The 13,604-nt window shown below is 42.0% G+C and overlaps 1 protein-coding gene across 1 annotated transcript in view; it reads left to right on the forward strand.

The window, feature by feature from the left end:
* Positions 1 to 13,604, forward strand: part of LOC308293222 (NACHT, LRR and PYD domains-containing protein 3-like) — a gene marked incomplete at both ends in the record, with an annotated part of 49,662 nt that overhangs the window by 25,534 nt on the left and 10,524 nt on the right. Inside the window, one exon of the mRNA XM_080735658.1 lies at positions 1,761 to 1,913. Coding sequence (XP_080591784.1) covers positions 1,761 to 1,913 — 153 coding nt within the window. The remainder of the gene's footprint in view (positions 1 to 1,760; positions 1,914 to 13,604) is intronic.

Genomic DNA, 13,604 nt, shown 5'->3' on the forward strand with positions numbered 1-13,604 from the left:
GGATCACTGCTGCTGCAAGCTCCGTCCACCTCCTCTGGTTCACGTTCATTAGCATTACTGTCAGTGTCGAGTGAACTACTATACTTGCCCCTCCACCTCTCTTTTTGCGCACATTTTACAAATCACGATCACTGTTTTATTTAATAATTATAAAATAAAGTTACATTACAAAAAAAAAAAAAATCAAAATGGCCGCCTGGCGGCCAGGGGGTGCACGTGCACCCTAGGACACCCCTTAAAATCGCCTATGCCTGTGATGCTCTGTGTGGGAGCATCACAGGTATGTTCTGTCTCTTGTCTCTTCACATAACCTCCATATTGTAGCTTATGAAATGTTAAAAATATTGGGGGAAATGAAAACTAACGTTGTGTCGGTGCTCCGTCTCGAAGCCAGATCAAAGCCTGCAGCTGTGGCCCAACTTGAGGAGACAGGGATGAGAAATAGAGAGACTGAATGCTGGTCTCTAGCAGCTTGTTTGGAAAGCTTTTACACAGTTTAGACAGTAAATATGCAATGTAGTTCAGTCTTCATTTCACACCTTTAACTGCTGGTTGAAATCTGTGATAGAAAGATTGTTATCTTCCTCCATACAGTCATTCTGTGCTGTCAAGTGGTGTCGTCTATTCCACACTCTGCTCCACTAAATACTGTTTATGTCTGGATAACTAGATAGGAGATCTTTTATTTAACTCCCATGACAGTGAACTATGTATAATTTGTTTTTATAATCTCTTATTTAATCTGCATTTACAGACTTGTTGGCTGTAACCTCGGACAGACAGAGGTTGAAGTTGTGGCTGCAGCTCTCAGCTCTAATCCTTCCCATTTGAGAGAATTGGACCTCAGTGAAAACAACCTGAACGACTCAGGACTACTGGAGCTGCTCTGTGAAGGACTGAAGAGTCTGCACTGTAGGCTGGAAATTCTACGGTAAGATACATTTACCCAAATTATTTGTATCACTTCTGTTTTATTATGTACTTTATTATATGAATATAACATGAGAAATGTTCTGATAATGTATTACTATGCTTGATATCATGGTAACCCAAGCCTATATGCCTGAGTAGTTAAAATGACCCCATACATGTTTGAAAGTGAAATATCCCTTTAAGGCAAAAGTAAAGGCTACTTCGTCATACTGCAGGATTGCTCACCAAAAATAGCTGATCTACAAGCTCACAACGTGGCGAGGACGTACCGCTTGTAAATATACCAAGACTCCCTAATCACGTTGCATACACAAACTTTAGAAGGCAATCGTAGCCAATCAGGAGGGAATATGGGAAATGGGACAGATCCATGTTGATGACATGACTTTAGAGATACTTTGCACCACTTTGTGTGATTTTAGGCCAAAATCTGTAGGAGCAGTGTCCAAAAATGTGTTTAGCAAAAATAGTGTGACGTGGCGGACAGAGGGACTGATGGACTGATGGACTGACTGACTGACGGAGAGACAGCCGGTGGAGGTTTTGATAGTAACTGCGACCTGAAGGTCGCAATAATGTAGTTCAGTCTTCATTTAACACCTTCAACTGCTGGGTGAAATCTTTGATATCAAAATTGTTATCTTCTTCCATACAGTCATTCTGTGCTGTCAAGTGTGCATTTCAGTTTGTTGAGCTGAGCTTGGTCTAGCATATACTGTATGTATCCAGGAATAATTACATTTATTGTATCAAATATCCCACCGTTGCCTACTGTACTGCGCGCGTGCATGTGTCTAAATACATTGTATGTATTCTTATTCATTCAGACTGCATAACTGCTGGTTGTCAGAGAGATGCTGTGAAGTTCTGGCCTCAGCTCTTAGATCTCATCTCCATCTCAAAGAACTGGACGTGCGTTTCAACATCCTGAATGAATCAGACCTGAAGACTCTAATCTCTGCTGGACAGCAGACTGTCAGGTGAGCAGACCTGGATGTGTCCATGTTGGATAGAGCACTGTTTCTATCAAGCCGCGGTCAAACCTGGATGGTTCAAGCGGCGCGATTACAATTACATACAAAGTGAATGCAAAGAGTGACGCGAACGGCGTGAACGGTTGCCTCGGTATCTTCGCCCCAGTTGTAAAAATACACTCCGACTCCACACATCGCGTTCTGGCAGCCAATCAGCGTTGATGTTGTCCGGAGTGGAGAGTGGAGTGTTTCGGGTGTTTGGTTTTGGGACTCCCTTTTTTCCAGGTGTTTCATCTTGATTTTGACGTGACATGTTTGTTTTTTGTTTTTCCAACGCTGACCAGTGTGACCAATGTGAAGCAATTGAAGCGACTAGAAACAAAGAAATAGCTTCAGGTTTGAACGCAGCTTCAGCCTGCTTTCACACTAGTGTCTTAACCCTTAAGTTCTGTTCAGATTCACTACACCTTTGTTCTGTTCGGGTCATTTTGACCCGGGGGATATTTGGTTTAAAAAAAACAACACTAATATAAATTTTAACTTAACAAATCATCATGATACATTGACTTTGACTCAATACCAAACAATTCATATGATATATATGGTAAATGTTTGCATTTCTGCTTTGCTATATCACATTAAACACTGAAAGAGCTAGGCGTTTTTACTGATTTAGCTGAAATTCATGTAAAAAAAAAACGACTTTATTTAATAATGGGCAATATTGCTCATGCTTATAGGAAAACATAATCAATCAATAACAGGACATCATTCTCACATAGAGCTGAACACACGTGTTGTGTGGGTTCGGAATGGGGCTTCGGAAGGGGGGTGTTAGAAGTGGGGGTGTCTGTGTGTCTGTGTTTTGGCATAATACTGTGTATTTCTGTGCATCTGTGCTTCCGGGTCAAAATGACCCGAACAGCACTAAAGGTTCAAAAAATATGAGGGGGGTGTAGCATGGGTGTAGTGCAAAAATATTTTTTTTGCATGTTCATCTCAGAAGAATCTTTAAGGCCAGTGAGTTTCAGGTGGAAAAAATGTAAACGTCTACCTTTTTTTTCCAAATGAAAATGTTGCACTTAAGGGATAGTGCAATGTGTTTGCAGTGGGATCAGTGGGATGATAGACCCATCCCCACTGTGTCTATGGCCTATCACCCCACTGAGATGAAGGGCCCTTGTGTAGTTGCGTGGTGCTGCCATGCACACCGAAAACATCTGATCTACAAGCTCAGAGCTTGGAGATGGTCTGTGTGTCTGACTTTGGAGACCAAAGTGCATGACAGAAGTGCAGAACAGGACATTCAGAGAGAGACATTGTCATGCAGTTGATTTAATTAATCAGTTTATTTCAGCTGATAAATATTTTCAATATCCTGTAATGAATATAGTCTGACATTCTTATATCCAAACAGAGCTCTGAGAGCACATTGATGCCATGAATATGTTATTCTTCATCACAACTCATTCTCAATACTTGTGATTCAGAGTTTCCTGTAATCTGCTAAGAGATTAGATAATGATAGGAGAAACACTGTAGTGTCAGCTTGATAATGATAGGAGAAACACTGTAGTGTCAGCTAGTGGAGACATGTTAGACACTGAGACATTGATGCATTGTTGTTCTACTTCCTACAGAGTGAAACATGGAGGAGAAGATTGGATTAAACCTGAACTCCTTAAAAGATGTGAGTATGTATGTCTTATCTACAGTATATCACACATTAACATATTGTACACTGTTGTATAATCTGTTGGCTCCTCCCATGTTTTATACTCCCTGAATTCTAAACGGAAAACCTTTTTCCTGGGACTATTTTAATAATAGTATTATACAACATGTTGCCACTAGATTGTGAGGATGTTTTTAAATAGCCGATCTACAAGCTCACAACACCTCCCATTATGATGCGCTGTAAGCTTGTTGATTGGCTATATTTCAAAAACATCTGATCTACAAGCTCACAACATGTTGAAATGTGACATGTTGTGAGCTTGTAGATCCACTAAATTTCATACACAAAAAATAGCAGATCGACAAGACACTGTGATCTTTGTAATGGTTTAGATAAAAAAAAATCACTGATCTTTAAGCTCAAAACGCCTCGAATTTTTACAAATTATCATGAGGTTGTAGAGCGGCCATATTTCAAAGATAATCTACAAGCTCATGTGTCCTAATGTGTCATGCTGTGAGCTTGATCAGTTGTATTGCAAACATAAAAAGAGACAATCTACAAACTCATAATGTCGTGGTGAATTTTATATGGACTATTGTTTAAACAAAATGGCTGTTCTACAAACTCACAACTTGTCACATTGTTACAGGTTGTGAGCCAATCTGATCTGCAAGCTCACATCAAGTTGATTAAGTTGTGAGCTTTTACATCGGCTAATAAATTAGTACAGGCAAAAATAGCAGAGCTACAGGCTCACAATGCTCGGGATGTGTTGTTGGCACCATGGCAATTTAATGACTTTTAAGACTTTTTTTTATCTTGTGAAAATATCTGATCTACAAGCTCTCAACACCTCACAGTGTGAGGTGTTGTGAGCTTGTAGTTTGTCTATTTTCTGTCAAACTACTGTAAATGTAATGCCTACAATTCCAAGTGCTTGCAGGGTGGGGGTCCCCAGTTGAAATATGGTTATTTGGGGGGTCCCCAGTTCAAATATGATTATTTTAGGGGTCCACATTGGTGTAATTTTCACGTAAACTTCATGTAAACATATTTTCTCACAGAATTAATGTCACTTCTCAACCTGGAGGCTTTAACACATCTTACTGTGTTGTCATCAGACACAGACCTGGTTGTGAGCTTGTAGATCTTACTGTGTTGTCATCAGACACAGACCTGGTTGTGAGCTTGTAGATCAGTTATTTTTTCACTATTTTAACCCCCCAAAATGTTTTTTTTTCTATTGATTAGTCACACCATGGAGACTTGAGTTCAATAATATTTTTTGTATTTGTCACATTCCTAAGACAAAACATGTATTATAGTAAATTTACCCCATTGATTCTGGATGGAGACCCAAATGCATTTGTGTGAGAATCAATGGGGGTACATTTACTTGACCCTTGACCCTAAGATCTGCTATTTTCAGCAGCATTTATTTTATTTCTACTGCATCTCTTCTCCACTAGTCCCTCCTAACATTTTACTACTGCATCTCTTCTCCACTAGTCCCTCCTAACATTTTACTACTGCATCTCTTCTCCACTAGTCCCTCCTAACATTTTACTACTGCATCTCTTCTCCACTAGTCCCTCCTAACATTTTACTACTGCATCTCTTCTCCACTAGTCCCTCCTAACATTTTACTACTGCATCTCTTCTCCACTAGTCCCTCCTAACATTTTACTACTGCATCTCTTCTCCACTAGTCCCTCCTAACATTTTACTACTGCATCTCTTCTCCACTAGTCCCTCCTAACATTTTACTACTGCATCTCTTCTCCACTAGTCCCTCCTAACATTTTACTACTGCATCTCTTCTCCACTAGTCCCTCCTAACATTTTACTACTGCATCTCTTCTCCACTAGTCCCTCCTAACATTTTACTACTGCATCTCTTCTCCACTAGTCCCTCCCTAACATTTTACTACTGCATCTCTTCTCCACTAGTCCCTCCCTAACATTTTACTACTGCATCTCTTCTCCACTAGTCCCTCCCTAACATTTTACTACTGCTCTCTTCTCCACTAGTCCCTCCTAACATTTTACTACTGCATCTCTTCTCCACTAGTCCCTCCTAACATTTTACTACTGCATCTCTTCTCCACTAGTCCCTCCCTAACATTTTACTACTGCATCTCTTCTCCACTAGTCCCTCCTAACATTTTACTACTGCATCTCTTCTCCACTAGTCCCTCCTAACATTTTACTACTGCATCTCTTCTCCACTAGTCCCTCCTAACATTTTACTACTGCATCTCTTCTCCACTAGTCCCTCCTAACATTTTACTACTGCATCTCTTCTCCACTAGTCCCTCCTAACATTTTACTACTGCATCTCTTCTCCACTAGTCCCTCCCAACATTTTACTACTGCATCTCTTCTCCACTAGTCCCTCCCTAACATTTTACTACTGCATCTCTTCTCCACTAGTCCCTCCCTAACATTTTACTACTGCATCTCTTCTCCACTAGTCCCTCCCTAACATTTTACTACTGCATCTCTTCTCCACTAGTCCCTCCCTAACATTTTACTACTGTATCTCTTCTCCACTAGTCCCTCCCTAACATTTTACTACTGCATCTCTTCTCCACTAGTCCCTCCTAACATTTTACTACTGCATCTCTTCTCCACTAGTCCCTCCCTAACATTTTACTACTGCATCTCTTCTCCACTAGTCCCTCCTAACATTTTACTACTGCATCTCTTCTCCACTAGTCCCTCCCTAACATTTTACTACTGCATCTCTTCTCCACTAGTCCCTCCCTAACATTTTACTACTGCATCTCTTCTCCACTAGTCCCTCCCTAATATTTTACTACTGCATCTCTTCTCCACTAGTCCCTCCTAACATTTTACTACTGCATCTCTTCTCCACTAGTCCCTCCTAACATTTTACTACTGCATCTCTTCTCCACTAGTCCCTCCTAACATTTTACTACTGCATCTCTTCTCCACTAGTCCCTCCTAACATTTTACTACTGCATCTCTTCTCCACTAGTCCCTCCTAACATTTTACTACTGCATCTCTTCTCCACTAGTCCCTCCTAACATTTTACTACTGCATCTCTTCTCCACTAGTCCCTCCTAACATTTTACTACTGCATCTCTTCTCCACTAGTCCCTCCTAACATTTTACTACTGCATCTCTTCTCCACTAGTCCCTCCCTAACATTTTACTACTGCATCTCTTCTCCACTAGTCCCTCCCTAACATTTTACTACTGCATCTCTTCTCCACTAGTCCCTCCCTAACATTTTACTACTGCATCTCTTCTCCACTAGTCCCTCCTAACATTTTACTACTGCATCTCTTCTCCACTAGTCCCTCCCTAACATTTTACTACCGCATCTCTTCTCCACTAGTCCCTCCCTAACATTTTACTACCGCATCTCTTCTCCACTAGTCCCTCCCTAACATTTTACTACCGCATCTCTTCTCCACTAGTCCCTCCTAACATTTTACTACCGCATCTCTTCTCCACTAGTCCCTCCCTAACATTTTACTACCGGATCTCTTCTCCACTAGTCCCTCCCTAACATTTTACTACCGGATCTCTTCTCCACTAGTCCCTCCCTAACATTTTACTACTGCATCTCTTCTCCACTAGTCCCTCCCTAACATTTTACTACTGCATCTCTTCTCCACTAGTCCCTCCTAACATTTTACTACTGCATCTCCTCTCCACTAGTCCCTCCCTAACATTTTACTACTGCATCTCTTCTCCACTAGTCCCTCCCTAACATTTTACTACTGGATCTCTTCTCCACTAGTCCCTCCCTAACATTTTACTACTGCATCTCTTCTCCACTAGTCCCTCCCTAACATTTTACTACTGCATCTCTTCTCCACTAGTCCCTCCTAACATTTTACTACTGCATCTCTTCTCCACTAGTCCCTCCCTAACATTTTACTACTGCATCTCTTCTCCACTAGTCCCTCCCTAACATTTTACTACTGCATCTCTTCTCCACTAGTCCCTCCTAACATTTTACTACTGCATCTCTTCTCCACTAGTCCCTCCTAACATTTTACTACTGCATCTCTTCTCCACTAGTCCCTCCCTAACATTTTACTACTGCATCTCTTCTCCACTAGTCCCTCCTAACATTTTACTACTGCATCTCTTCTCCACTAGTCCCTCCTAACATTTTACTACTGCATCTCTTCTCCACTAGTCCCTCCCTAACATTTTACTACTGCATCTCTTCTCCACTAGTCCCTCCTAACATTTTACTACTGCATCTCTTCTCCACTAGTCCCTCCTAACATTTTACTACTGCATCTCTTCTCCACTAGACCCTCCCTAACATTTTACTACTGCATCTCTTCTCCACTAGTCCCTCCTAACATTTTACTACTGCATCTCTTCTCCACTAGTCCCTCCCTAACATTTTACTACTGCATCTCTTCTCCACTAGTCCCTCCCTAACATTTTACTACTGCATCTCTTCTCCACTAGTCCCTCCCTAACATTTTACTACTGCATCTCTTCTCCACTAGTCCCTCCCTAACATTTTACTACTGCATCTCTTCTCCACTAGTCCCTCCCTAACATTTTACTACTGCATCTCTTCTCCACTAGTCCCTCCCTAACATTTTACTACTGCATCTCTTCTCCACTAGTCCCTCCTAACATTTTACTACTGCATCTCTTCTCCACTAGTCCCTCCCTAACATTTTACTACTGCATCTCTTCTCCACTAGTCCCTCCTAACATTTTACTACTGCATCTCTTCTCCACTAGTCCCTCCCTAACATTTTACTACTGCATCTCTTCTCCACTAGTCCCTCCCTAACATTTTACTACTGCATCTCTTCTCCACTAGTCCCTCCCTAACATTTTACTACTGCATCTCTTCTCCACTAGTCCCTCCTAACATTTTACTACTGCATCTCTTCTCCACTAGTCCCTCCTAACATTTTACTACTGCATCTCTTCTCCACTAGTCCCTCCCTAACATTTTACTACTGCATCTCTTCTCCACTAGTCCCTCCCTAACATTTTACTACTGCATCTCTTCTCCACTAGTCCCTCCTAACATTTTACTACTGCATCTCTTCTCCACTAGTCCCTCCCAAACATTTTACTACTGCATCTCTTCTCCACTAGTCCCTCCTAACATTTTACTACTGCATCTCTTCTCCACTAGTCCCTCCTAACATTTTACTACTGCATCTCTTCTCCACTAGTCCCTCCCTAACATTTTACTACTGCATCTCTTCTCCACTAGTCCCTCCTAACATTTTACTACTGCATCTCTTCTCCACTAGTCCCTCCTAACATTTTACTACTGCATCTCTTCTCCACTAGTCCCTCCCTAACATTTTACTACTGCATCTCTTCTCCACTAGTCCCTCCTAACATTTTACTACTGCATCTCTTCTCCACTAGTCCCTCCCTAACATTTTACTACTGCATCTCTTCTCCACTAGTCCCTCCCTAACATTTTACTACTGCATCTCTTCTCCACTAGTCCCTCCCTAACATTTTACTACTGCATCTCTTCTCCACTAGTCCCTCCCTAACATTTTACTACTGCATCTCTTCTCCACTAGTCCCTCCCTAACATTTTACTACTGCATCTCTTCTCCACTAGTCCCTCCTAACATTTTACTACTGCATCTCTTCTCCACTAGTCCCTCCCTAACATTTTACTACTGCATCTCTTCTCCACTAGTCCCTCCTAACATTTTACTACTGCATCTCTTCTCCACTAGTCCCTCCCTAACATTTTACTACTGCATCTCTTCTCCACTAGTCCCTCCCTAACATTTTACTACTGCATCTCTTCTCCACTAGTCCCTCCTAACATTTTACTACTGCATCTCTTCTCCACTAGTCCCTCCTAACATTTTACTACTGCATCTCTTCTCCACTAGTCCCTCCCTAACATTTTACTACTGCATCTCTTCTCCACTAGTCCCTCCTAACATTTTACTACTGCATCTCTTCTCCACTAGTCCCTCCTAACATTTTACTACTGCATCTCTTCTCCACTAGTCCCTCCCTAACATTTTACTACTGCATCTCTTCTCCACTAGTCCCTCCTAACATTTTACTACTGCATCTCTTCTCCACTAGTCCCTCCTAACATTTTACTACTGCATCTCTTCTCCACTAGACCCTCCCTAACATTTTACTACTGCATCTCTTCTCCACTAGTCCCTCCTAACATTTTACTACTGCATCTCTTCTCCACTAGTCCCTCCCTAACATTTTACTACTGCATCTCTTCTCCACTAGTCCCTCCCTAACATTTTACTACTGCATCTCTTCTCCACTAGTCCCTCCCTAACATTTTACTACTGCATCTCTTCTCCACTAGTCCCTCCCTAACATTTTACTACTGCATCTCTTCTCCACTAGTCCCTCCTAACATTTTACTACTGCATCTCTTCTCCACTAGTCCCTCCCTAACATTTTACTACTGCATCTCTTCTCCACTAGTCCCTCCTAACATTTTACTACTGCATCTCTTCTCCACTAGTCCCTCCCTAACATTTTACTACTGCATCTCTTCTCCACTAGTCCCTCCTAACATTTTACTACTGCATCTCCTCTCCACTAGTCCCTCCCTAACATTTTACTACTGCATCTCTTCTCCACTAGTCCCTCCCTAACATTTTACTACTGCATCTCTTCTCCACTAGTCCCTCCCTAACATTTTACTACTGCATCTCTTCTCCACTAGTCCCTCCCTAACATTTTACTACTGCATCTCTTCTCCACTAGTCCCTCCTAACATTTTACTACTGCATCTCTTCTCCACTAGTCCCTCCTAACATTTTACTACTGCATCTCTTCTCCACTAGTCCCTCCCTAACATTTTACTACTGCATCTCTTCTCCACTAGTCCCTCCTAACATTTTACTACTGCATCTCTTCTCCACTAGTCCCTCCCTAACATTTTACTACTGCATCTCTTCTCCACTAGTCCCTCCCTAACATTTTACTACTGCATCTCTTCTCCACTAGTCCCTCCCTAACATTTTACTACTGCATCTCTTCTCCACTAGTCCCTCCCTAACATTTTACTACTGCATCTCTTCTCCACTAGTCCCTCCTAACATTTTACTACTGCATCTCTTCTCCACTAGTCCCTCCCTAACATTTTACTACTGCATCTCTTCTCCACTAGTCCCTCCTAACATTTTACTACTGCATCTCTTCTCCACTAGTCCCTCCCTAACATTTTACTACTGCATCTCTTCTCCACTAGTCCCTCCTAACATTTTACTACTGCATCTCCTCTCCACTAGTCCCTCCCTAACATTTTACTACTGCATCTCTTCTCCACTAGTCCCTCCCTAACATTTTACTACTGCATCTCTTCTCCACTAGTCCCTCCCTAACATTTTACTACTGCATCTCTTCTCCACTAGTCCCTCCTAACATTTTACTACTGCATCTCTTCTCCACTAGTCCCTCCCTAACATTTTACTACTGCATCTCTTCTCCACTAGTCCCTCCCTAACATTTTACTACTGCATCTCTTCTCCACTAGTCCCTCCCTAACATTTTACTACTGCATCTCTTCTCCACTAGTCCCTCCCTAACATTTTACTACTGCATCTCTTCTCCACTAGTCCCTCCCTAACATTTTACTACTGCATCTCTTCTCCACTAGTCCCTCCTAACATTTTACTACTGCATCTCTTCTCCACTAGTCCCTCCCTAACATTTTACTACTGCATCTCTTCTCCACTAGTCCCTCCTAACATTTTACTACTGCATCTCTTCTCCACTAGTCCCTCCTAACATTTTACTACTGCATCTCTTCTCCACTAGTCCCTCCTAACATTTTACTACTGCATCTCTTCTCCACTAGTCCCTCCTAACATTTTACTACTGCATCTCTTCTCCACTAGTCCCTCCTAACATTTTACTACTGCATCTCTTCTCCACTAGTCCCTCCTAACATTTTACTACTGCATCTCTTCTCCACTAGTCCCTCCTAACATTTTACTACTGCATCTCTTCTCCACTAGTCCCTCCTAACATTTTACTACTGCATCTCTTCCTCCACTAGTCCCTCCTAACATTTTACTACTGCATCTCTTCTCCACTAGTCCCTCCCTAACATTTTACTACTGCATCTCTTCTCACTAGTCCCTCCCTAACATTTTACTACTGCATCTCTTCTCCACTAGTCCCTCCCTAACATTTTACTACTGCATCTCTTCTCCACTAGTCCCTCCTAACATTTTACTACTGCATCTCTTCTCCACTAGTCCCTCCCTAACATTTTACTACTGATCTCTTCTCCACTAGTCCCTCCTAACATTTTACTACCGCATTCTCTTCTCCACTAGTCCCTCCTAACATTTTACTACAGGATCTCTTCTCCACTAGTCCCTCCCTAACATTTTACTACCGCATCTCTTCTCCACTAGTCCCTCCCTAACATTTTACTACTGCATCTCTTCTCCACTAGTCCCTCCTAACATTTTACTACTGCATCTCTTCTCCACTAGTCCCTCCTAACATTTTACTACTGCATCTCTTCTCCACTAGTCCCTCCCTAACATTTTACTACTGCATCTCTTCTCCACTAGTCCCTCCTAACATTTTACTACTGCATCTCTTCTCCACTAGTCCCTCCTAACATTTTACTACTGCATCTCTTCTCCACTAGACCCTCCCTAACATTTTACTACTGCATCTCTTCTCCACTAGTCCCTCCTAACATTTTACTACTGGATCTCTTCTCCACTAGTCCCTCCCTAACATTTTACTACTGCATCTCTTCTCCACTAGTCCCTCCCTAACATTTTACTACTGCATCTCTTCTCCACTAGTCCCTCCTAACATTTTACTACTGCATCTCTTCTCCACTAGTCCCTCCCTAACATTTTACTACTGCATCTCTTCTCCACTAGTCCCTCCCTAACATTTTACTACTGCATCTCTTCTCCACTAGTCCCTCCCTAACATTTTACTACTGCATCTCTTCTCCACTAGTCCCCTCCTAACATTTTACTACTGCATCTCTTCTCCACTAGTCCCTCCCTAACATTTTACTACTGCATCTCTTCTCCACTAGTCCCTCCTAACATTTTACTACTGCATCTCTTCTCCACTAGTCCCTCCCTAACATTTTACTACTGCATCTCTTCTCCACTAGTCCCTCCCTAACATTTTACTACTGCATCTCTTCTCCACTAGTCCCTCCCTAACATTTTACTACTGCATCTCTTCTCCACTAGTCCCTCCTAACATTTTACTACTGCATCTCTTCTCCACTAGTCCCTCCTAACATTTTACTACTGCATCTCTTCTCCACTAGTCCCTCCCTAACATTTTACTACTGCATCTCTCTCCACTAGTCCCTCCTAACATTTTACTACTGCATCTCTTCTCCACTAGTCCCTCCTAACATTTTACTACTGCATCTCTTCTCCACTAGTCCCTCCTAACATTTTACTACTGCATCTCTTCTCCACAAGTCCCTCCCTAACATTTTACTACTGCATCTCTTCTCCACTAGTCCCTCCCTAACATTTTACTACTGCATCTCTTCTCCACTAGTCCCTCCCTAACATTTTACTACTGCATCTCTTCTCCACTAGTCCCTCCCTAACATTTTACTACTGCATCTCTTCTCCACTAGTCCCTCCCTAACATTTTACTACTGGATCTCTTCTCCACTAGTCCCTCCCTAACATTTTACTACTGCATCTCTTCTCCACTAGTCCCTCCCTAACATTTTACTACTGGATCTCTTCTCCACTAGTCCCTCCCTAACATTTTACTACTGCATCTCTTCTCCACTAGTCCCTCCCTAACATTTTACTACTGGATCTCTTCTCCACTAGTCCCTCCCTAACATTTTACTACGGCATCTCTTCTCCACTAGTCCCTCCCTAACATTTTACTACTGCATCTCTTCTCCACTAGTCCCTCCTAACATTTTACTACTGCATCTCTTCTCCACTAGTCCCTCCTAACATTTTACTACTGCATCTCTTCTCCACTAGTCCCTCCCTAACATTTTACTACTGCATCTCTTCTC

Source organism: Nannobrachium achirus, assembly GCF_963921795.1.
Source record: "Nannobrachium achirus genome assembly, chromosome: 10".
NCBI classification, from domain to species: domain Eukaryota; kingdom Metazoa; phylum Chordata; class Actinopteri; order Myctophiformes; family Myctophidae; genus Nannobrachium; species Nannobrachium achirus.